Source organism: Panicum virgatum, chromosome 9K, assembly GCF_016808335.1.
Source record: "Panicum virgatum strain AP13 chromosome 9K, P.virgatum_v5, whole genome shotgun sequence".
NCBI classification, from domain to species: domain Eukaryota; kingdom Viridiplantae; phylum Streptophyta; class Magnoliopsida; order Poales; family Poaceae; genus Panicum; species Panicum virgatum.
Window position 1 is genome coordinate 49,222,745 of NC_053144.1, and position 23,651 is coordinate 49,246,395.

At 43.7% G+C, this 23,651-nt stretch overlaps 2 protein-coding genes across 2 annotated transcripts; one reads left to right on the plus strand and one right to left on the minus strand.

Moving 5' to 3' along the window:
• The first annotated feature begins 437 nt into the window (after positions 1-437).
• Positions 438-5,670, plus strand: LOC120651928. Its single transcript, XM_039929570.1, has 7 exons — positions 438-739; positions 1,680-2,274; positions 2,453-3,765; positions 3,855-3,930; positions 4,017-4,387; positions 4,988-5,086; positions 5,190-5,670. The coding sequence occupies exons 2-7, from the start codon at positions 1,689-1,691 to the stop codon at positions 5,343-5,345; spliced, it is 2,601 nt and encodes an 866-aa protein (XP_039785504.1). The 5' UTR covers positions 438-739; positions 1,680-1,688; the 3' UTR covers positions 5,346-5,670.
• Positions 5,671-14,733: 9,063 nt separating this feature from the next.
• Positions 14,734-17,687, minus strand: LOC120651929 (zinc finger BED domain-containing protein RICESLEEPER 2-like). Its single transcript, XM_039929571.1, has 4 exons — positions 17,676-17,687; positions 15,578-17,566; positions 15,377-15,469; positions 14,734-15,091 (listed from the first exon to the last, which is right to left on the minus strand). The coding sequence occupies exons 2-3, from the start codon at positions 17,154-17,156 to the stop codon at positions 15,390-15,392; spliced, it is 1,659 nt and encodes a 552-aa protein (XP_039785505.1). The 5' UTR covers positions 17,157-17,566; positions 17,676-17,687; the 3' UTR covers positions 14,734-15,091; positions 15,377-15,389.
• Positions 17,688-23,651: the final 5,964 nt, after the last annotated feature.

Sequence of the window (23,651 nt, forward strand, 5' to 3'; positions counted from 1 at the left end):
CTGTTTTGCCAAACATTTTCTAAAACGGCTCCAACTCCACCAGAAAAGCCGCTCCATCTGAGGAGCCAGAGCCGGAGCTGTTTTTGAAAAAGCCGAAGCCCTACCAAACGGGGCCTTAGCTGTAGCACCTCGGCCCCGTTCCGGCTTCGCGGTACAGTGCCTACAGTGCCGAACAGTACTCGGCACTGTAGCATGAAGCTGAAGCTCCTCCGGGAGGAGCGGTGCCAAAGGGGGCCTAAGATTAGGGGTTAACTGCAAACAGTAGAATTAAGAAGCCGGTGGGGTTCCGCTGCCGAGTGCGAACGCACAAACTAGAGGAAGGGTGCGGTAAAAAAGAAGAGGAAGGGTGCGGTAAAAAAAAAGAGAGGAAGGGTGTGGTGAAGAGGTGGCCCGTTCACATTCTCTACAAGCCAAGGGGACCACCGGCGCCACCCCTGTTGGGCCGCCAGTTCCAGCCACCTTCCTTCTTCCCCCCGCCGTCATCCCCAATACAAAAAAGCTCCAAGAAGCGGGCTGCGGTTGCACTTTCCCGCCCGCCCGCACATTGGCGCGAAATTTGCCCAGCGATTTGGCGCCCTCTCTCCCCTCGGCGCGTCGCGGCAATAATACGAGTACCACCCAGCTCCCTACCCTAAGCTTTCCTTCTCTCTCCTCCTGACGGACGCCGGCGGTGCCACGAATCCGGCATCCGGGCGCCGTCTTCCCTTCCTTCATTATCCGCCGTTCGCTGCCATCCAAGGTCAGTATCTACCGCTGAACAGGCCGCCGCCGCCGCCGCCGCCGCTCTGTAGCTGCGGGCTGGCGGCGGCGGCGGCGGCGGCCCTCTCTGTACTTCGGTTAGCTGCAGAATGTTGTAGATCTATGTTTATGTTGGCATTTCCACGGTGGAAAAATCGCAGATTTGTTAGTGGATTCGACCGGATGAGCCGTAGGACTATTTGGGTTGCTATTGATTTGGTATGGTTGGTGGTACCGGGGATTGGGGGGAGAAATCTCCGCTCGAAAAAAAAAGAGCTCGTTTCATGAAGTCATGATTGTCTACTAGTTTTCGACGGTGAACGGCTCCGGGAGTTTCTTGATGCGTACAGGGATGCAAATCTGTCCTTTGGGTTCCAGTGCAGAGTGCCGGGAGTTCCAGTGCAGAGTGCTTGATTCACAAGAGCCATTGTGAACAAAAACTACATTTTTAAAATGAAATGTGTTCGAGACTGTCGATTTAAAATGCCCTGTTACACCGTGTCCATTTCTTTCATCCTTTGTGCTGGGTAGTGGAAGTCTGGTCTTTGATGTACAGCAGTGGCTTGTGTCTTACTCATTTCTAGTGTGCTTTATTGATTCATTCTTTTATGACACATACATACAGTTGCTTATTAGAAGATAATGAACACACATTCCTGTATTGTTTCTACGTTGTTTTGGTAGGGTCACATCATTGTTCTTTTATTCTCATATATCATAAAGAATTTAAGGGCAAGCTATCATGTCCTTCAATGATTCTTTGTAGAAATCATTTTTGCTTGTTACATTAAGTTTGTGTCCTGCCTTTTTTATTGGAAAGTTTGACACTCTCGTTGGATATGGTTTATGTTTTAAGCAGTATCTGCATTTTAAGTGATGATATTCATGTATCCATGGAGCATGCCCCTGATCATAATACTTGATTTTCTTCATTTATACAGAAACATTTTATGATGCCTGCTTCTGCTTCCACAAATCTTGATTCCTGTCCTCCTAGAAGATCTCCAAGGCTCAAGAAGATTCACATAATATATGATGAAGATTCTGATAGGGACTCTTCTATTTTTAAGCGGGTCAAAACTGAAGTCATTGATTCTGAAGAAATTGCCTCTCCTTCAATCTCAGAACTAAGTGTTGATTCTGTAAGCAACAAGGATGGCGAACAAGATTGTCATGATGTATCTCTCAAGGATCTCAGAGCTCAGTGTAAAGCTAAGAATCGGAAGACTTCAAAAGTCATGTTGGAAGGATGTGGCATTAAGAATGGGACTAAAATAAAAGACGAATCTGATCTTGATAAGCCTCTTATTGCGTTGAAACAGAAGAGGCCAAAAACATCTCCTGCTAAAGCAAACAGAAAGATGGAAGCACTAACATCTTCTCCATGTGCTGCAGAAGTGGAAGATTCAACATCAAAGAGAGACAATACTCTTAGTCCTGCACAGAGCTCCCCATTCAAAGCTACAATGCATGACACAACATCAGAGAAGTTTGGAAGGAGAGCTAAAGATCTGGAGCAGTCTAAAATTGCTATTAGTGAGTTACCAGCCTGTTCATACTAAATACAATTCTTATATCACTGTTTGTTATTATCTAGATTTCTCAGATGAATATCTACATAAATTTTATTCTTATTTCTGCAAATATCTTTTTCTATAAATGAACATTCCCTTTCAATCATGTGGATAATTGTTTTTGTTTAATGCACTTTCAGACTGTACTGAAGAAATAGTTGGGAAGCAAATTTGTTGCACTGAAGTGAAAAACACAGCTGGAGCTGTAGTGGGCTGTGGAAAACCTGATGTTCTGTGTGAAATAAAAATAGAAGATATGGATTACTCTGAGGGTTTTGGAACTTCTAGCTGTTCCATGAAGAACTCTGAGCATTTATCTTTTGAGCTGCTGCAGGAGCTAATGGAGAGTGGTGAGCATGTACCACAGTCTTTCGTGAACCAACCAAATCAATTAGCCGATGTTTCTGATCATTCCAGTGAACGAACCTGCAGTGTCAAAGAAAACAGTTTTGATGACATTACAGCTGAAAAGGCAGCTGAGGTTGTTTCTCCGTTGGACGAAGTGAGTAATCATCAGAAAACGTCTGATTTATCTAATTCAGATGTGGATAAATCTTCTATCGGGAATGGGTTTTTGGCTTGTTCTTTCAGTCAGTCTTGCCATGATTGTATAGATAATGATGGGTCCTGGAACACAGGAGCTGCTCATGGGAATGAACCTGAAAGTGTAAAGATTCTGGAAGAATTGTCTCCTATTGATGAGTCTAGCACAGATATGGTGTCTCCACCAAAGATCGTTCAATCTGATTTATGTGGAAGCACAGAAATGAATTGCACTTCACTTGAGGAGGTTGTGCAGATGCAGGGGGAGTTCCAATTGGGTTCAGTAGTCTGCTGCGGTGTAAGACCAAAGAATATGTTACTAGATATGGAAATTGGGCATACAGCCAGTGATTATACATTTTCCTTTGACAGGACTCTCGACTTGGCTCAGCCTGTCAATTTCGTTGCACAAGATGGAAGGCTAGAAAGTATAGTATATGATGCTCTAAATAACCATGCGCAGAGGAAGGCATCTGAAAATAGATCTTCTGTTGGACTTCCAGATACTGCTGTGGTTCAGAGCACAGTTGTAGACTTCAATGGTAACTGTGCTGAAGACAAAATGGCTTCAGATAATAAAATCTCACTTCCAGTTAATGCGGAGTGGCCATTGAAGGATAAGTTAAATTCTACAGATTATGACATTCATAGATCTGTTAATAATGAAGGACCAAAAGAAGAATTAGTACTTCAACATCAGTTATTCCAGTCTTGTACTGATATGTTAAACCATACTGGTGTCATGCCAGGGATCTCTAGTGCCGAAGAATCACAGAAATTATCTGCTGGAGACCCAAATTCCTCTGCTACCTCTCTGGGAACTGATGGGCAAATCAAGAAGTCAGAACTTTTAATTGATGAAGAATCAAATGAAGGACATGCTCCAAAGAAATTATTGTCCAAGAGAAAGGTCTGAATCATTCCTTCAACAATGTTATAATGCAAATGATGAACAAGATTGCCATACTAACATATTCTCCCTCCTGTTTTTGTTTTCAGATTATGTCACCAACGTCTCAAGAGAAGCTTTGCAATGCTCTGACTGGTATTGATTTGTGTGATGGAGTTAGACTGAGTAAGCAATATTTGCTGTTAATCTTTCTAATGTTTATACAAAGATCAGTTATAAACTTATAATCATACTCTTTCTTATTGTTGCAGAGAGGAAAATTGTTATTGAAGATTTTGATAAAACTAGAATATCATTACCTCAGCCAGCACACAAGCAAGACAGATCAATGTTTAGCACAGATAGGAGACTTAAGGGCAGGACTTCTATCTCTCCTACAAGCAAAGGGGTTCTTAAGTCAACAGGATCCCCACCCCATCAACAGACAACTTGTTCCTGCATGAGAAGTTCATCCATGGTCTTGGATACTGAGAAAGCTGTTGAGTTTTCTCAAAGACAGATGCATGATATAGAAAACATAGCTGCAAAACTTATAAGGAGCTTGAAGCACATGAAAAGTATAGTGGACGAAAGTTTGTTATCAGAAGCATATTCTCTAGTTCCTAACTTTAACACTGCTGAGGTGAGACATTACTAAATTTAACATACATTGTCGTTTTAAGTTCTAGTAGAGTTTGTTGCTCTCACAATGAATAGATAAGCACTTTTTCTTGCTAAAGTTTCACCATATTTTGAATCGGGTTGCTCAAATGAATGTAACTTCAGTAACATGATTTAAGATAGTTTTCTAAAAAAATGATTTAAGATAGAAACCCAATAATGCCCAAGATTGTTACCCTGATGATATTCCTTTAACCTTACAACCATCTCTAATTTGGTTGCCTTCATTTCTTAATGATATTTTCTATGACTAAAATTTTCCATTAATCTGGACTGTTTCTCATGAGAATCAATTGTTGGCATAAAAAAATCATACTTTGGGAGAACCCTAACAATAGTTTTTCTTTCAAATGCTCTTATCCAAAATATTATTTCTACGAAAATGGAAGTAGATAACACAGAACAGAACATTTGTATATTTGTCTTTCAGTTTATAATTTTTTTCAGAAAAAAAATGTTTACTTGTCCATTTGCTGACATACTGGTTTTGGCTTTGGAAGCAAAGCAACCCCAATCTTGCCATATGTTGATTGATGTGGTGCACATATGTTTTGATGGACAGATCAGAGCAGCCTCTGAGGATGCATTAGAAGTGGAGAAGACTACAAGAAAATGGTTGTCGATAATGAACAAAGATTGCAATCGCTTTTGTAAAATACTGGTTCGTTTCTATCTACTTTTATGATCACACTGACTTTCTTTTATATACAAATTTGGACTGACCTGATATTTCTGGCATGACTATGTTTAATCATCAATTGCAGAGCCTAGCAAAGAAGAACGCTGTTTCACATCCTGAAGCGCCAAGGAAACAAAGAAAGATAACTTTTGCAGATGAAACTGGAGGAATGCTCTGCCATGTTAAGGTTTTTAAGGATGGACAAACCAATCTTCTTTCTGAATGCCAGAGTGATTTATAAACGTACTGATCGGAAAAAGCAAGCTTGCTGACAATAGAATCAAACAAGTCGCTTAGTTGAACCAAAACAACTGGAGAAAGCTTCAGAACACAAATGGAGGAGCTAGTGCATGTTGAATGCAGTCTGTAATTTGCTGTAAATTGATTGATGGCATTGCTGTGGCAACTCAGGCATTGTGTATCATCCTTGTATGTTTAGGTCAAGAGTCCATGTAAAGCGGCGGTTGAGAAAGCTACAGGTAATCTGTAAACAAGAACTGACCCATGTAATGTGTAACACAATTATTGGTATTTTGCTGTTCCAACATAATCCCTCCATCCCAAAATATAAGGATTTTTTTACTTATATCTGTAATTGTTTGTTGAGAAGGCTATTAAGTTTGATTAAGTTTATAGAAAAGAATATTTACAGTACCAAGTGAGCATAATTATACATAGCAAATATAAATTTATAGTTTACTTTGATGTGGTAGATGTTCATGTTTTTATCTAGATTAAAAAATATTCACTTCTTCTGTTTTGTGGATGTGTAAATCAGAAAATAGTAGTGTTTATTCAACGCCTTGCTGACTTGCGCTGGATTGGATATTGTTGGCTATTGGTCTGTATTCTGAAATCGTTGAAGTTCTTGGTAAATGAAAATGATTAGCTCCACACGAGATTTGGGAATAAGTGATTGTTTGATAATGTGCATGTTTTCTCTCTTTTTTTTCTATTGTCATACCTAGTGTTTCACTCTTCTAGAAATTTGGACTGATTTCGTTCCATTCAACCACTCATTTGTGAGAGAAGCATGAACTCTGCAAGGTGGAGCCACAGAAACTTGCTCCACCTCTGCCCTTCCTGCAGGGAGCCGGAGCCCTCCAAAACGCGCCCTAAGTGTATGCAGGGGGGCTGAGCTAGCTTGAGAGAGAGAGACTAGGTTGCATTGGCTTGGGGTCATATAGGCATTAGTATATGCAGGGGACTGAGGTACGCTAACCTTGAGAGACGAGGGGGGGGGGGGGGGGGGGGGGGGGGTTGTTTGCAACACTAGATTGCATTGGGTAGGGTCATATCGGGTGGAAAATTTATAGCAATAGGATTAGAATACCTATTGTCGTGGCTCTAGGATGAGGGCCACAGCCGGGTGGCGTAGAGCACCCATCTAATCCCTGAGGGTGGATACTCGGGGAGTGCAAGCGATGCCACGGATCTACTCATGAAACAAGCACACAGGAACACTCAAGGATTTAGAGTGGTTCGGGCCGCCGGAGCGTAATACCCTATGTCCACTATGTGTAGTATTGCCCTTGTGTCTGTGGATGAGTCTATCCTCTGCCTCCCAGTCCTCTTCAGGACCTGACCCTTTCTCTAACGGGCGTCTTCCTTTTATAGAGCAAGAAGGGCGCGTACACAGGTGTTGGACCCCGACAGGTGGGTCCATCAAGGATGTATACTATACTAAATAGACACTAATGGAGCTACAATGATGGAGAATCTCTTGCCGGATATACTTCATCGTCTTGTAGACTCTCTGACCGAGGGGGGGTCTTCTCCTGTCCCATCGGCGAGGCGCCCGTTGAGGTAGTGTAGGTTGCGGCGTAGACTGTTGGGTCTACCGCGTAGGCATTATGATACTCTGTCGCCGAGTTGTCGTGTCTAACTGGCGTGGCAGACTAACGCGCGTGACATGAGTGGTGCCAGCGGCTGTACTATGTACCTTGGTAACGCGCGACCAACAGTACAGCCTGGCAAAAGTCTCCTCAGGCTCTGCTGTGGCAGAGCGCACTTAACGTCTCCGCATTGAATGCGGTAGGTGGGCGAGTCTTCCTGAGGAAGCCGCGCGCGTGCCTGCGCCTGTGGACACGTGGCGGCTCCGGACCCCCCCAGGCGGGGTGTCTGTTCCCTCCTTGCTGAGAGGTCCGGATAGCATATGAGGGTCCGGGACCCGGCGGGGGTCCGGGACTCCCTGGGAGGTCCTGGGTTCCGCGGGAGGTCTGGGGCCCCCAGCTGTTTTGGCTGAGGACTACCTACTTCCCGGACACGTGGCGTCACTGGGCCCTTCCCAAGCGGGGAACGGGTCCTGGGGCCGTTTGCCGGGAGAGTAGGGCTCCGGACCACAGGGGTCCGGCTGCTCGGCCGTCTGGGCGTAATTAAGGATAACTACGAGACTTTTGCCTAGACACAGCAAGAGGGGTACCCAGTCCTGAGGTACCCACACCTACCGATTATATTAAATAAAGACTAGGTGCGACTGCACCCACATAGGCCAACGTGGCTCTGCCCCTGAGGATATGGATGATCTGTTCGTGATAAGATTTTTATGGGTTATACTCCCAGAGATCCAAACAGGGTCAATGAATAAAAAGATACTCCCTTCCCACCATTCTAATGGGCTAAGACATGGCCAATGATTAGAAAGATGCCCCCCCCAAACCAATCCTAATGGGCCATGTTCCCAGATATTCAAATATCGTCAATGAATAGAAAGATGCTCCACCCTATCCAACTTGCACCTCCAAATTATTTCAAAAAAAAAAAACTTGTAGCTCTAAATAGCCTAAGAGGAGCCAAACAGGAGGCTATTTGTAAATAGTCCACCAAAAAAGTATCCCCTCCAAGAGATGCTATTTAAGAATATTCGGGTGGACTAACTAGAGAAAATATACTTTTTTTTCTCTCCTAGGACTGGATCCCCCGGCCCCACCTGCACCACAGCCCCTCTCCCACCCACGCCTCGCCCCTCTCCCACCAACGTTGCCATTGGGCTTTTTCCACACCGCCGCCTCCCTTCCGGGCCGCCACGTCGCACCCGCGCCACCTCCTCCCCCAACCCGTGGTGCCACTTCCCTCACCAGCTCGGCCTCCGCTGCTGTTGCATGCGCCACACGCTCGCTAGCTCCGCTGCTGTTGCATGCGTCGCGCGTTCGCTAGCTCCGGCTACCGGCGCGCCTGCTCCCGGGCCTCGTTGGCGGAGCAACCTCGCCGCCGCCGCCGACATCTCTCTCTCGTCGCGCGCCGCCGCCAGACCTGATCGACAGCTGCAGTAGCTCCATGCTGTGGGCGCTGGGACGGTCGGACGGCGACAGCACCGCGACCACACCAAGGGCAACGGTGCAGCATAGCATCCTAGATACCGTAACAAGGGAGAGGTAAGGGGGTTTAAATGATTGGAAAAGTGCGTTAAAGGTCAAATAGCCCTTGATCCAAATAGCTTCAAGGGTTATTTTATTAAAAGGCTGTTTCCTTAAGTTAAATTTTAGCTCTCAAAATAGCCCTTGGCTAGTTCACCAAACAGGCCCATAGTAGTTAAGCCAAATTGAATTTGACGCATGCATCCTATAATAATAAAATAGTGAAATCAATAACAAATCAAAACGGACGCCCTGTAATTCTTATCATCTCACATACCATTACTATTCACATGTTCATATTAATTTCTTTACTCGATTTATTTGTCCAGTTTCGGTAGGTTGGTGCGCATCATGAAAACATCATAAATTTTGAGTGGAAATGTTTATGAGCATTCATGCGTGGAAGCATAGCGTATAATCTACTCGGAGTACTAGAGATGCTCTCCTCTCTTGGCCCTGTTTTGGGGAGCTTTTAGAAGCTTTTGCTTCTCTAAGAAGCTCCAAAAGTCAAGCTTCCCTAAACGGGCTCGCTTCTCCCAGCGGCAGAAAGCTGAAGAAGCTTGTGGTTGCACTGGAAAACGAGAAGCACGTTGCACTCCGCTTCCTGAGCTTTCCCTCTCCCGTCCTCTTCCAGCATGCATGCACGCACCGCCCCCGCTGCCCCGCCGCCGGCGACCCACGCGTCTAAGGAAATTGGTCGCCGGTGGCCTCTCTCTCCCCCTCCCTCGAGGTCACCGCCCCTAGATCCTTCGCTGCCCGCCCCCAGATCGAGCGCGCGGCAGGGGTAGCGTGCGTTGGGCGGAGCTTTGGCGCCGGAGAGCGTGTTGGGCGGGATGCGAACAGGGAGGCGGAGGAGAGCGAGCACGGCGATGGTGGCGGAGGCCGGCGGGCAAGGAAGGAGGAAAGAGGGACGGATCGTCGGCGCGGCCGGGGCTCGGGGCCAGCGGGCTGGGAGCTTAAAGTGTCTTTACCACCCGGGCGAGCCTGATGGCCCAACCACTTCTTTTTTGTTTTTTCCTATTCCTAGGAAGTTTTACGTAATTAAATAACCTTATTTGGAATATTATAACTCTTTTTTAAAAAACATTTATTTATATTTTTAATGAAATTTGTTTAGGCAACTTTTCCCCTTTTTTACTAAACCTGTTCTGAAGGTAAGTTTATTTCAGGATCTTTTAAGTTTAAACTAATTAAATAACTTTGTGGAAATTGTAAATCGGACACTTTTGGAAATTTTTTTACGAAATTTTTTTGAGCAAAATATTTTTTAGGTGACATGAAGGGCAACTGTCAGACCCGGGGCGCCCGAGTGACTAGCTAGAGGAATAGAGAGTAGCTTAATAAAAAGGATATTGCTGGATTGTGAGAACTGCACGTGACAATAAAGAAAAAGAAAACAGCATCTCCGAGATTGTGCTCGGCTGCTCACAGACCCGCGCTGGTGCACGGACGGGATTTGCTACGCCCATCCTGCAGCAAGCAAACGCGTGCCTGATTGGCAACGCTTTCTCATTCTGTCTACTCTAATTGAAAATCTAAAAAATTGCATCATGGCCTACACTACCAAATAATGCGGAACATGAAACACACACCAAATTAAAGCATTATCCAATACATGTCACCGGTGCACGTCCCGACTCTTCAAGCAATAATGATCGATACCAATGGTTTTGAAAAATAAAACATCGGACTAAGGCCGTGTTTAGTTCGTGAGGCGGCAAAAATATTTTGCGTCGGAATCTTCCCAATTTGAAGTAGTAAATGAAGTCTATTTACAAAACTTTTTGCATGGATGGGTTGTAAATCGCGAGACGAATCTAATGATGCTAATTAATTCATGATTAATCAATAATTAGCAGTTGGTTACTGTAGCATCACTGTTGCAAATCATGGATTAAGTAGGCTCATTAGATTCATCTCGCGATTTGCAACCCAATCATGCAAAAAGTTTTGTAAATAGACTTTATTTAGTACTTCAAATTAGCAAGATTCCTTTTCACTTTAATGCGTTTACGGTTTTTTTTGCGTTTACGGGTGGGAACTAAACAGACCCTAAATTATATTAAAACAGTAAAACCCATCAACTGGTTTTGCAGAAGCCTCGCGTCAGTCCCAATGCGAAACTGAAGCCTGTTGGACACAAACTGCATGCAGGTGCTAATCTGAATGGATCATATATAGTCCATCTGAAACGCCGCATACGTAGAGCGTGGGCATGGTTAGAAAGCGCGCGACCAGAAGAACTCGTAATCTGGATGATAGTTCATGGCTTCCCCAGTTGCCCTGGGCACCACCGCCTTCGACATGGCTGATGCGCAGTGCTTCAGTGCCCTCAGCCTCTCATTCAGAAGTTCAGCGGGATCCGTTTCCAAGGAGCCTCCTGATGTAGGCTTGGACCCTGGTTGTTCTCCCAGTTGAAACCACTTCTCTCCCTGTAAAAGAAAAAGGGTTTCCGCAGTGATGACCTCAGTACGAGTGGAGAACCAAAACTATATACACTGGTTGATCAACTGCTACCTCGCATTTGTAACTAAGCAGGCCGACAATACGACAAATTATAGGAGTGAGCCCATCAGCCATATCTGTAGAGCAAGTCTGTGGGACCAACTTGCCCAGGGAGTGGTATGTCAGGAAGGCAGCTTGGCTGCTCCCTGTAGTTGAAGGTATCTGACAGATATAGGATACCAGGCAACACAGAACCTGAAGACGGAGCAATCCGGTTAGCACTGAAACAGAAACAGAATGGTGATGTATATAATTGGAAAAATCCTAGGCAGATATAGATAATATCAAGAACGATATACCAGGAAGCAGGATGAAGGTCAGATAGCTTCACACTTTCAAGTTGCTTAGGATCCCCAAACGTTGGATTACCAGACTGCAGGTTCACACCAGCGACAAGCTGTTTGATCCTATGTCACAATGACGCAACATCAATTAACAGGGATGGAAAAGATTCAAAGACAGTGTTCGGCGTGTTCCTTTCCTTATCCCCCCGTGTATGCATAAAATAAATTATAAAAAATGTGAAAACACAAAGTAAACAGTAATAGAGGGTCAACATACTTGGTAAAGAGTGGAGGCCGTAAAAAAGATTTCTCCCATTCGAAGTACTCAAAGAGGAGTCCTCCATGATTTGATGAAGTACTGAAAGAGGGCTGTCCAAACAACTGAACTGCAGAAAGGTAAGGTACGAAATATGCACATATCTTTGCTGGCCTGTATGTTCCTCTTGTACTAGAGCTGACAAAGCTTCTCTGGACCTCTACCTCAATACCAAAGCACTCGGGTTCTTCATACCATTTCCACACGCTCCTCAAGGAATCACTTGGCATGTGGTTTCGGTATGGTTGGTTGCCAACTGGTTGGTGACCTTGCGTTGTGCGAGGCATCTGTCCAATGATCGGAGTGGCTGATTGTAGAAAAGTCTCAATATCAGCAACTGGATGGCCACAAGTCATGTACATATCAGATGCAGCTTGAATTTCATAGGAATTGTTAACGGCCTTAATAGTCTTATCCAACACAGATTCATGACTACTCAATGCTTGTTCGTTCTCTTCTTTCTTCTGTTCTTCCCAATCAACACATGAAGAATTAACACGATGATTCAGGGTCCAATTTTTATCAGAAAATGCTGCTCTGTAATCTGTGTCTTCGTCAGCACCATCCACTGGAGCCAAAGCTTTCAGCTCTCCTTGCATGGGAAGACATCCTGAAGAACAGCTTTCCTCGATAACCTCTAGGCGGGACGCATGATGATGAGAAGCTGTGCTGTTATAAGAAGCATTTCCTGGGTGCACTGTTATAAGAAGCATTGTGCTGTTACTATGAACATTCTCTTCATCAGTAAAATCAGTCTTTGGCACACGACCCAAACTTGGGCCCTTCTGGTATTTACCCTTTTTATGATTTGGTTTTCTGCCAAAGCAATCATCTTTTATGTAATGTCCTATTGTAATCTGACTTGGAGCTCTTGGGACAAGTGCACTAGATATGGGTACAGAAGCAGCTGTGGTAGGACTAGTAGTAGGTCTCCGCGAACGTTCTATCTTTTTCATTTTCTGTGCTGTTTTCCTTGAGGTTACTTTCTGAAATTCACCACCATGGCTAGAATCTTCGCCGCAAAGTGAGCCTTCTTGGGAGGAACTACGAGGACTGATTGTTACACTGAGGCTTTTATGATCATTTGGCTTGTTTCTGTCATCATCATCATCATCATCACCCCACTTATTAAAACCTCGGGAATTTGTCAATCCTGTTACAGACCTTGACCACTCACTTCTCGCATCTGACAAGCTGCCAGCATCATCACCCATGGTGTTATTCCATGCATTACTGCCAGTATAAGAGTCATTCACAGATGCGTTACTTCCAGTAGAAGAGTCATTCACCGATGAACTGGCAACACTGTAATATGATGAGCTGCTAAAACTTCTGAAGTCATTGCTACTAGATAGTTCCTTCTCATTACCGGAAGATGCACTGGACACAGGATTGTTAAGTTCTGTTAACGGGGAGGTACTAGAGGATGAAGAACTCTCCAACAGTGGTAAGTCAATGGCAACATAGCTGGGTGAGAATGGCGGGGCTTCACCACTGGCTGCATTAACGCATGTGGAAGATGGTTTGGTGTGCAGCTCACTCAGGATTTCTGAAGCATGGGACTGCTTTTTGGACTTGCTCCTTTTCTTCTTGTTTTTGCTGTTCTTCCTATTTCTTTTAGCCTTTTGTTTATCCGAACTTATCTTGAGAAAAGTACCTTCCAAGAAATCTGAATCAGATTTTTGTTTTTGGTCGTAGTCATCTTCATCATCAGATTCTTCTCTTGAAGCGTTCCAATTAGCCAACACCAAAAGAGCACACCTGGAGACAAAGTAAACCAAAGTCGTCAAGTGATTAACTCAAACAAAAGTAATAAAGAACAACCTACTAATATAAAGCATGGCATCACAAACTAGAGCACCCACTAGTAGGAAATTTTTCTATCCAAACAAATAGGAAAGTACACCTTTAATTTTAAATATGAACATGATGTTAGACCCCATTATATTGCTCAGTGAAATTACCGAAGTCTTATATCCATTTCAAAATATCCAAGGTTGTACTTTATCACAATCCCAAAGTACAGATCTTTGAAAGCTATAGCTAGTCTTTTTAGTTACCACCTGTGTCCTCAAACAGTAGTTCTTAGTAGTCAAAATCTAAAATATTTGACCAATAGCATAAACAAAATATTCATATATACTTCATATGTATGGCAGTGATACTATGTGATTTTCATTAAAAAATGATTATTACAATTTTCTATTCCTTTTATGCATATCTTCCCTTTTTGCATTGTGCTTAGATTGTGTGCCTAGAAAAATGATAGATGGTGCTTGTTTGATTGGAGAGGGTGGTCATTGTCTAGCATAAGGTTTTGTTGATTGAAAAAACTAGATGACACAGGAATTGTTTTTGTTTTTTAAGAATGCTTTGGTTTTGTTTGTTCGTATCGTATAATAGTATGATGAGTTGATCAACTCCTTCAAACCATGACTTTGGAATGGAACAAGAGTTCCTTGTGATCCCACCCATCAGTGGCTTTTAATAATAATATCTAAAGATACTTGTATTCATCTGGCGAAAGATAAAATTCCAAATTGTAGCACCATTATATTACTAATGAATTGAAACGATTTGAGGTATCCTCCCTAGGGGTTGAAAGCTTCAAATCCATACACAATCGATATCGCCTAGGCCAATGCATTTCTTCAATGAATGTGATACAGGGGGTATCTTAACACACACCAACTTGGAGGAATCTGTGCATTGTCTCTCTGCAACCCATGCAGTTCTAGTTGTAGCTGATTTATTATTTGGGAAAAAGGAAGTCTACCTCTCCTGGTGGATTCACCATTATTCGCATACCTGCGGTGATCCTGATGAGGTTATTAATAACTACTTCTCTGTGTCACTATATTTGTTTGATGTGCATATACCTAGGAGTCAACCTGCTAGTGGGCCGAAATCCAATTTGTATCCACACCGATCCATACTAGTATCGTAAAAGAATAAACCCACCTCAATCCAATCCATCAGTTACAAAAATCAATCCACCCTCACGATTATATTCCATTATCCTATACACTATAGCAATCCACCCCACGATTATGGTTTCAACCCATTGTGGATCCATGGTGTGGATCCATGGTGTCTCCACCATGCAGGTAATGCAACTGGCGGATAACACAAGGCTGTAGCCCACATACGCACATTACTCAGATTATATTAGTTAAATACATGACTTAGATTAAGACTTTATGCAGATAACACAACTCTGAAACTGACTACAGTAATCTGAGTATACATACTCATGTCTCATAGTCCAAATAGTAGAATGCATCAAACCGAACAAGTGAAAACAACAGAGCTGTTGAATTTTCTTAACAAGTACTACACGAACATGAATGTTAAGATAGCTTAATTGTCAAGTCTGTTTCTGGAGCAACAACACTTTTGAATTTTGAAGAGATGAACTGTGAAGGGGTTGTTAGGAGCCTGCCCTCGTACACCTCTTGGGTTTACCACCGGGAGTATCTTCCTTAAGGCGAAACTCCATTTGCTCCACTCTCCCTTGGTTAATTCCCTATATTAACAGAGAATCAGGATAATTTGTTAAGGAAAAAAATGAAAGCGTATATTTCTAGGATCACAATTGCAAACGCACCAATGGCTTGTGCTTTATAACCTTTGTGGATTCTAACAAAATCAGTAAGAATGCAAGTGAAATCATTAAGTCAAGGATGCAAGCTAGCTGTATAGTATTAGTGAAGAAAACACAAGTTACTAGATGCCATGCCATGAGAGACAGAAAGACGGAACATATACCCTGTTCCAGGGAGATGCAAATGGAGTCATAGTTATAACATACCTAATTCCATCGGTTAAGCCCCCACCGGTCCAGCTGATTCCACCTGTGGCACATTTTGCCCTGCACCAACCCCAGCAACTTCACTTAAGATCCCTGCATCCAAAAAAAAGAGGAACTTTCCTTAAGAACAACAACTTCTCATCTCTGCAGATTTCAAATAAGAATTTGGTGATCATTGAAGGTAAAATAAACAATGGGTACCTTCATCATCCTTGTCCTTATCTTTATCTTGGACTATAGTGAGCCAATCTTTCGCACTAACTAAAGCCTCCAACATATGTGGCGTTAGCGAGCCTCTTGTGTCCCCAAGAATCCTATTGCCACAACTAAAAGCCGATTCAGATGATACAGTGCTGAGTGGGATAGCAAGAAAGTCCCTAGCCATCTTTGATAAGACTGGAAACTGATCAGCACGAGCCTTCCACCAACCCAACACATCAAATCTTTTACTATCCTCGGCAGGATCCTCTTCCAAATATGTGTCAATCTCTGATTTTGGCCTACGAACAACTCGACGACGAGATTTGAAATCAGCAAATTCTTCTTCTAGTACCCTTTTCCCAAGCACAGGTGAACCAACAGTACAGGTGCTTCCACTTGAACTTGACACAAATACTGAGCCATCACTCCTTGCAAGTCGTTCATACTCATTGAAGTACTTCTTCAGCCAATCTTGTGCTGATTTCGTACATTTTTCAGCTTGATCGAAATTGCTGCATACTTTCTCATAAAAGAATTCCACATAATCAAACTTTCTTCTTGGATCTAAGATAGTGGCAATGACAATTACAATGTTAAAATCGTACTCTTTCCTTCTCCGAAGGCTAGACTCATTAGGCACTGGTTTAGGCTCCCAATATTTCGCAAATTTAACCTTCATTGCAGCAGCCAAATCTACCAAAACTTCATTATTTTGCCATGCTGGATCATTCAAAGCATATCGAATAGAAAGCACTAATGGTAAGAATTTGTGCGAAGTTGGTTTTCGGTCAGCTGATACAAGATTTGTGGCTTCTTCAAAAGCCTTGAGAAATACACATATCGCTTCGGCTTTTGACCACTCTTCTTCATTTGGTGCAACTTCAAGATATTGTTCAGCATAAGTACTAAGTACAGACTTGTAATCTAATGCTTCTCGTACCATTCTAAATGTAGAATTCCATCTGTTTGGTATATCTAGATAAATGCCACGTTTTGCTTTAAGACCCTTATTAGTTGCAATTGAGTTGAAATTCTGAATTCGTGACGGTGAAGATTCTATGCTCTTCAACAACTCACGAATCTTCTCTATTGCAGCATGAATAAGTTCCATTCCATCTTGAACTAGAATATTCAAAATATGTGCAGAACATCTAACATGCAGATGTGCTCCCTCACATAACAACTCATGCTTGTGATGCTGTACTATTAGTTCACATGCCTTGGTATTGTTGCCTGCATTATCTAAGGTTAAAGTAAGTATTTTCTCCCTTAAACCCCACTCGGTTAGGCTGCTTACAATAGCCTCTTCTAAAGCATAGCCGGTATGAGGATACTTAACCTCCTTCAAACTAATGATTTTCTTCTTAAGCTTGAAATCAGCATCCACATAATGTGCAGTTATGACCATATATCCTAAGTTCTGAAGGGAAGTCCACATATCGGATGTGAAGCACACACGAGAGTCTAAGACTGAAAACTCATTGTGAAGATCTTGCTTCATCTTCTCATACATCTTGAGGCAATCATTACGAACGGTTTGGCGCCCTACACATTTCATTGTTGGTTGTAGACTTTCCATCCATGGCTCAAAGTAAGGGTCTTCAAATTTATTGAATTCGATTTCAGCATGTATGACAAACTAAACCATGCGCTCACGACTTAAGACGGGGTCAAACACAAAGGTATCTGAAGATTTTTTCTTTATGGTGTCTAAAAAACTGTTTCTATCAGCATCACCAATAGCCGGGCAAGTTGTAGCAATATGACTTCTAAGACTACTAGTGCCCGATTGAGCCCCAAGTCTCAGCCCACAATACTTGCAAACTGCCTTCCAAACGTCATCTACCATCACCAAATCTTGCTCAAAGAATTGCCATACCTTTGATCTCCTAACACGTGGTTGAGATGAATCATGCTCATCATCGGTTCCAGAGCTATCAATTGTGTGGGATGTGCTTGCAGACATTTTTGAGGTAGCTCACAATGAATCTGCACATGGGAGGCCATTTACATTTCTTAGTAATCTAACAAAAATCTACAAACAAGTAAACATAATAAAACCAGAAAGATGCAGAAATAAAGATGGCAGACAGCATACTTCGTCACTTTCCAATCAATTCAACAGCTTGCTTAGCTTCCTGCATAGCATTATCACATTTTGGATTCAGACAATGCAGTGTTCACTACTCCAAAAATACCCTCTCACAAAAAGGTCCATCAGCATACCATATGAACTATACTAAGAAAATCATCTCTTTGAAAAGAGCATAGCTACTTTCCTACTTTCAGCCAGAAAAAAATTGGATGCTGAATCATAATATCTGGTGAGTGTTAGCGAAGAAATGACAAATTCCCCAACAGTCCCAGCACACAGTAAGCCACACACTCAGATACCCTACAGACAACACTCAAATCCATTATATATGCTATATCTCTGGAGAAGATGCCCCATGGATCAAAGGACCCATTTTGAGCCCTTGTGCATGCTCAAGAGCCACGCAGCATAGGGTCAATTCCTCCCAATTGCAGATGCACTTACACCAATTGGGCGGGTAATTGGCAGAAAGGCACCTATTCGAGTCGAAAACAAAAAAAATACTTCTATGCCTCTTCAGTATCTTCAGGCTTCAGAGAAACATTGTGGTCTTCCCAGTTCTGTTAGCGAAGGCTTCAGAGAAACTAATCCCGGTTCACGGTGTCAGCAAAGCCTCCTTATGCTAGATCTTGAGTTCTCGACAAGGAGTGGAAGCAGTGCTCAGACTAGTCAGACATCAGTTGTCATCTCGGAACTCGGAAGGGACGACTTCGCTCGGTTCTTCCAATGACATCTTTGCAACATCAGTTTCTTTTATTGGCAAGTTTGCAGTTAGGAATTGGTCTAGTGGTAAATATGCAGTTTTCTCCGGCTGGTTTCCGCTCCTTCCAAACATTATAGATCACTGAGATTACCATCGGGTTAGAGCCTGTTGTCTGTTTTATCCTTGCCATCACTCATTTGCCAACATAGCATCATTGAACCCACACCATGATAGGATTAAAAATATTTTCTTGCTAAAACACTTCCTATAAGTAAGCTTGTTATGTGCCCCTGCAGTACAGAAAACTCAGTATAGTACTGCAAAGTTGTACGATCTACGAATCCAGGTTGGTGCTATTATGTGAGTGGAAATTAGTTCACAAAAACTGAGTAAAAATCAGACAAATTCATATCTGAGAATATTATTGCAACCACAGGTGGATCAAATCAAGGTTAGCATCATAAATTCTTGACGTGTCTGAGGAAACAAGAAACCAAGGAACATGATGCAGAACATTGTCATGGTTACAATTGCATGGCTTATATTACTGATTGCACGAGGTGACATTGACAAGGCATTAGAATAGAAATATTTGATTGCATCATATGCATAGTTTATGGGTTTTCTCACCAGCAGTAGAAATCAGCACAGATGGATCCGCAAGGGGGCTCGGCGAGGAGGAAGAGCAGGACTCCCCTGCCGTCGCGCGTCCTCTCCGCTCCATGGCGAGCTCGCCCGGCCCCAGCGGGGAGAGGCGGGGTGTGAGACCAGCGGCTGGCGGAGGAGGCGCCCGATCTAGGGGGTGGAGGCGGGTCCGGTGCCCCCAGAGTCGCGACGCGCCGGCGGCGGCGGGGGAGAGGCCGGCAACCAGCGGAGATCGCAGGCGTGGAGGTGGTGGGCCGGCGAGGCTTGGCGACGACGACGGTGGCCGGTGGAGACGTGGCGCCGGCGAGGATCCTCGATCGCCTGGCGTCGTGGCGGCGAGGGTGGGTGACCCTCGTCACGTACCGTCTGGGGGTCGCAGGTCGCAGCCTCGCAGGGATAGGGATAGGGTTCGGTTTTTGTCTGGCCGTGTAACCATTCTCAATTCATGGGCTCGACCCATTTAGAATCAAATTGTTGAGGCCCAATCCAAATCAGACCAAATTATTCATTTCAGCATCCAACTCAAACCAAACCAATTAATATGAGAAGCCCATTTACAACCAACCAAACCAAGCCCAGAGCAAATCCAATCCATTAAAACCACTCTGGCCCAAACCATTTGCAGGTTGACCTAGGAGGCACAAAAGTAGGGTGAATTTTTTTAAGGGATTGGACTGCTCTTAATTTTGCCAGATAGATGAATTATTGATCTAACGAGAACAAGTTTATCTGATATAATAATTCTTTTAGATATTGCTCTAGTATTAAGCTACCTACATATGCAGATCAGAAACAATTGTGAAAGACGTGGATATACAATATGATCCTCTTTCAGAAAGCTCCAAATTAATAAGAACAAAACGAAAGCTATTTTCTTTCATCCTTGTCAAAGATATACAAGCTAGGTGCTAATGAATTCACAAACTAGCTAGTTCATCAAAGATGGACCCTAAAGCATCCCGCACCACATGTAACCCTCGCTGTGTCTCATGAAACTTTGATCAGGTTGTTATGGACATATATATTATAAAAACGCCAAGAACAAGTGGAAATATTCACTTGTTATACATCATAAAACACAAATAGTAGAAATTGTAACGTGGTGTTATGACACATCAATTGTGTTGCGCCCAATGAGGCAATCATCAATAAATGACCTAGGTGTGAAGATGGCATCTCATATGACAAGGATTAGCGCCCCAAGGATTTACTGTTGATTCTATTTAAATCAAATGAAATGTATAGAAAGAAAGAAAATAAAGTTTTTTTCCAACACAGTAACTGTAACACTCAGCTATTAATTCAATGCAGTTAAGCTAATTAAGGTCATTAGTTTCGGACATAAATAGGAAACCATAAGTTAGCAATCTCTTTGTCAGTCTGGCCCCGACCGGTCTGACTGGTATGGGCGACCGGTCTAAACCGAGTTGGCGATTTTGGGCCCCACAACATTTAAATCACTCTCCTCTCTTTCCCAACAACTCATTCATCCTCCCCAGCGCCCAACCCGTCTCTCTCCCGAGCTCCTTCTTCCCTCAAACCCTCACCTCCAAATCCCTCCTCTCCATTAGATTCCAAGGGCGGAGAAAGCTGCAAATCGGTGGAGGGTCAACTTCCCCATGTTCTCCTCCATGGGGTGACGCGGGATTGCAAGTTCTTCGTGGGGGAGGAGCCATTCAAGGTAAATAGGTTAGGGTTGGATCGATCTCTTGTTCTAGAAGGTTTTAGGTAGTTTCCTCTGGTCAAAAGCATCCACATAAACCCCTGAACTAGATCCTAGAAGGTATTTGGAGCTGGTGGGCGATTTTCGCCGCGCCAAGGATTCTAGGTTCTGGTCTGGGTCTGACTGGTCAGAGGGACCGGTCTGACCGGTCGGGTGGACCGGTCTGACCGGTATAGCAGTGGCTGAGAGGGGTAAATTAGGGTTTGTTGGTGTGCTTAGTTGGAAATTTGTTTGGTTAATTGTTAGTGGTAATTTTTATGAATCACGCATGCATTCTCATATCATATGCATATGCATACATGTAGCAACCGCGGCAGAGGAGGTCGTGTACGAGGTGGTTGCGGAGCCACAAGAGCCCCAGGGGCAAGCCCCGCAGCAGGAGGTTCGCGAGGAGCCGGCCCAAGGCCCGACTAACCCTAGTGCTGAGTAGCAGACTCAAGGCAAGCCCCGGAGCACAACCTATTAATTTTAAATTATGACATCTATGTATGTATCTATTACTTAAGCATTACGTATAGAAACTGGTTGAAACCCTAGTTGCATGATCTCTAGGTTTCCTTGAGTTTATACTAGTATGATAGGACGATAGTAATGCTATGCTTAAGTGTTCTCGGTAGAAGTCGAGTGACTTCTTATCACTTGCGAGATATAGGGTATATAGAAGTCGAGTAATTTCTAGTTACTCGCGAGACATAGGTTATGTCTACTATTATTACAGTACTTGAGTATTGAAATGGATATGGAGATGTGAGACCGGGTGGGGATGATGTATAGGTATGGCCGCAGGACAGGGTTCCTGGGTGCCTTAGCCCCGTCTGAGTCGATTAAGGACCGGTCGTTGTCGGCAGTGCTGATCGGGGATTGAATTGTACTAACCGCATGCCGGGAGTAGGAGGTAGTCGAAACCGGTAAGCCGAGTACTGCTTTGTTTCGAAAGTACAGAACTTCTACCCACCCCTTAGGGCGAGTCGAGTGGCCGCGGAGAATCGGGATGTATATGTTTACTTTTGGTGGTCTCTCGTAGGGCTCGACTGACTATATGCAGGTGGGGCGGTTCTGTAGTTCGAGGCAGGGAGGGGAATGGTTGGCATGTATAGTCCGACGGGGCAAATGCGTGCCGTGTTGGTTAGGTCCATCTTGAAAGGTTAAATCGGATCGATTCGCCGTGTCTCGCGGTCATGAGGGCCTTGATCTCTTTGCTGCATCGTAGCAAAATGTTAGAATGTGAATTATGTATAGTATATAAAATATAGAGCACATTGAATTATTTTTGCTTGCCTCACCATGATTGCTATAGCGAGTCTATGCAAATAATAAATGAGAGTTAATTTATATAGAACCTGGAGCTAAAATAATGAAAGTAAGGAATTACTTTAGTCGCTTTCTGCAAAAATAACCACCAGCCAAATGCCGTGCATGTCTAGGTATGTGGGCTAAGTTATACCCACTGGTCGGGTAAGCCTTGCTGAGTATTAGTATACTCAGGGTTTGTTGCCACAATTATTATTTCAGGACACCCGGACGTCGATTTCTGCCCCTGCTGCGTTAAATTCATCCGCAGAGATGCAGAGGGGTGGGAAGTGGTGGAGAGAGACCCTTAGGCTAGGGCTTGTCGAGTTGTACACTTGGGGCTGAGTGTGCAGCCTTTCTGTTTGCGCAGACGTGGGACCGGTTGGGAGAACCGGTCTGACCGGTCTTGATAGATCAGAACTGGTGAAAGCTAGAGTAGTTGTAGGATCTTGTATATTCGAACTTCAGTCGTATCTACTGTAAAGTTAGTCTTGTAAATTACTTATGTATTTGATCTCGGCTTGTAAAAACTTATTGTTTCGTTTCCATTGAGTTTATATTTTCAAGTAATATGTCGTGCTTGTACCATTTGCGCCCACCTTCGCGTGAGACTACCGGTGATGTTTCGATCGGGCCGTGGGTTGAGAAAGGATCGCCAAATTAAGCCGTTAAGCTAATGCGCCCGATGTGTTCAAATGACGGCCATTACACTTAATTAGAGTTTTAATTTGGCGGTTCTGTCACAGCTGGTATCAGAGCCAAAACGCACTGGGGATGGTACGAGCATGATTAATTTTTGAATATTACAAACTAAAAATGAAATTCTGACTTAGGGTGAGAATTAGTTAAGTAGTATGGGTGAGAATTATGCGAAGTAAGCCCTAGATATATATATTAAGTGCTAGAGTCGTAGGTAGGGTTTCAGTTTTGGTCGAGAGGTTAACGTAGGACGCTCATGCATCAGGCATCATGGCATTTATATTTTTGGTTGCATGTGAAAGTTTGGCATGGGAGTTCATGTATTATATCATGCGTCATGGCATCGTGATTTCCAAATTGCAGTATATGTTTTGAATTATGGGGGTTGGTGCACAATTAGGACTTATACGTTTGTTTCTGCTGGGGACCGGTCTGACCGGCCTTGGCCACCGGTCTGACTGGTTGATCTACGTCAAGCCCATGCAGAGCCATACAGACCGGTCTGACCGGTTGAGTGCAGACAGAGGCCTCTAAGTCGTGTTCAAATAATTGATTCTCTGTGATTTCTTCCATGATTCAGGTGTTAGTTGCAGTCAAGATTTTTCTTAAGTAATCAGAAAAATGTAACTAACCCAATCACGGTTGAATGCAGAATGGGAGAACCACGAAACCCTCCTGAGTTGGCCCAGGCCATTGCGGCCATGCTCACTGGGCGCGATGAGCAGACGGCACTCCTCCGTGAGCTTGTGGCGCAGGGCAGAGCGCCGCGGCCTGAACATCACCACCAGCCACCTGCTCCTGGATATCTGGAGTTTTTGGCCACTCAGCCACCGCTCTTCCATAAGGCGGATGAACCACTAGAGGCGGACAGTTGGCTTCGGACCATCGAGTCCAAGTTTACACTGCACCCATACAATGA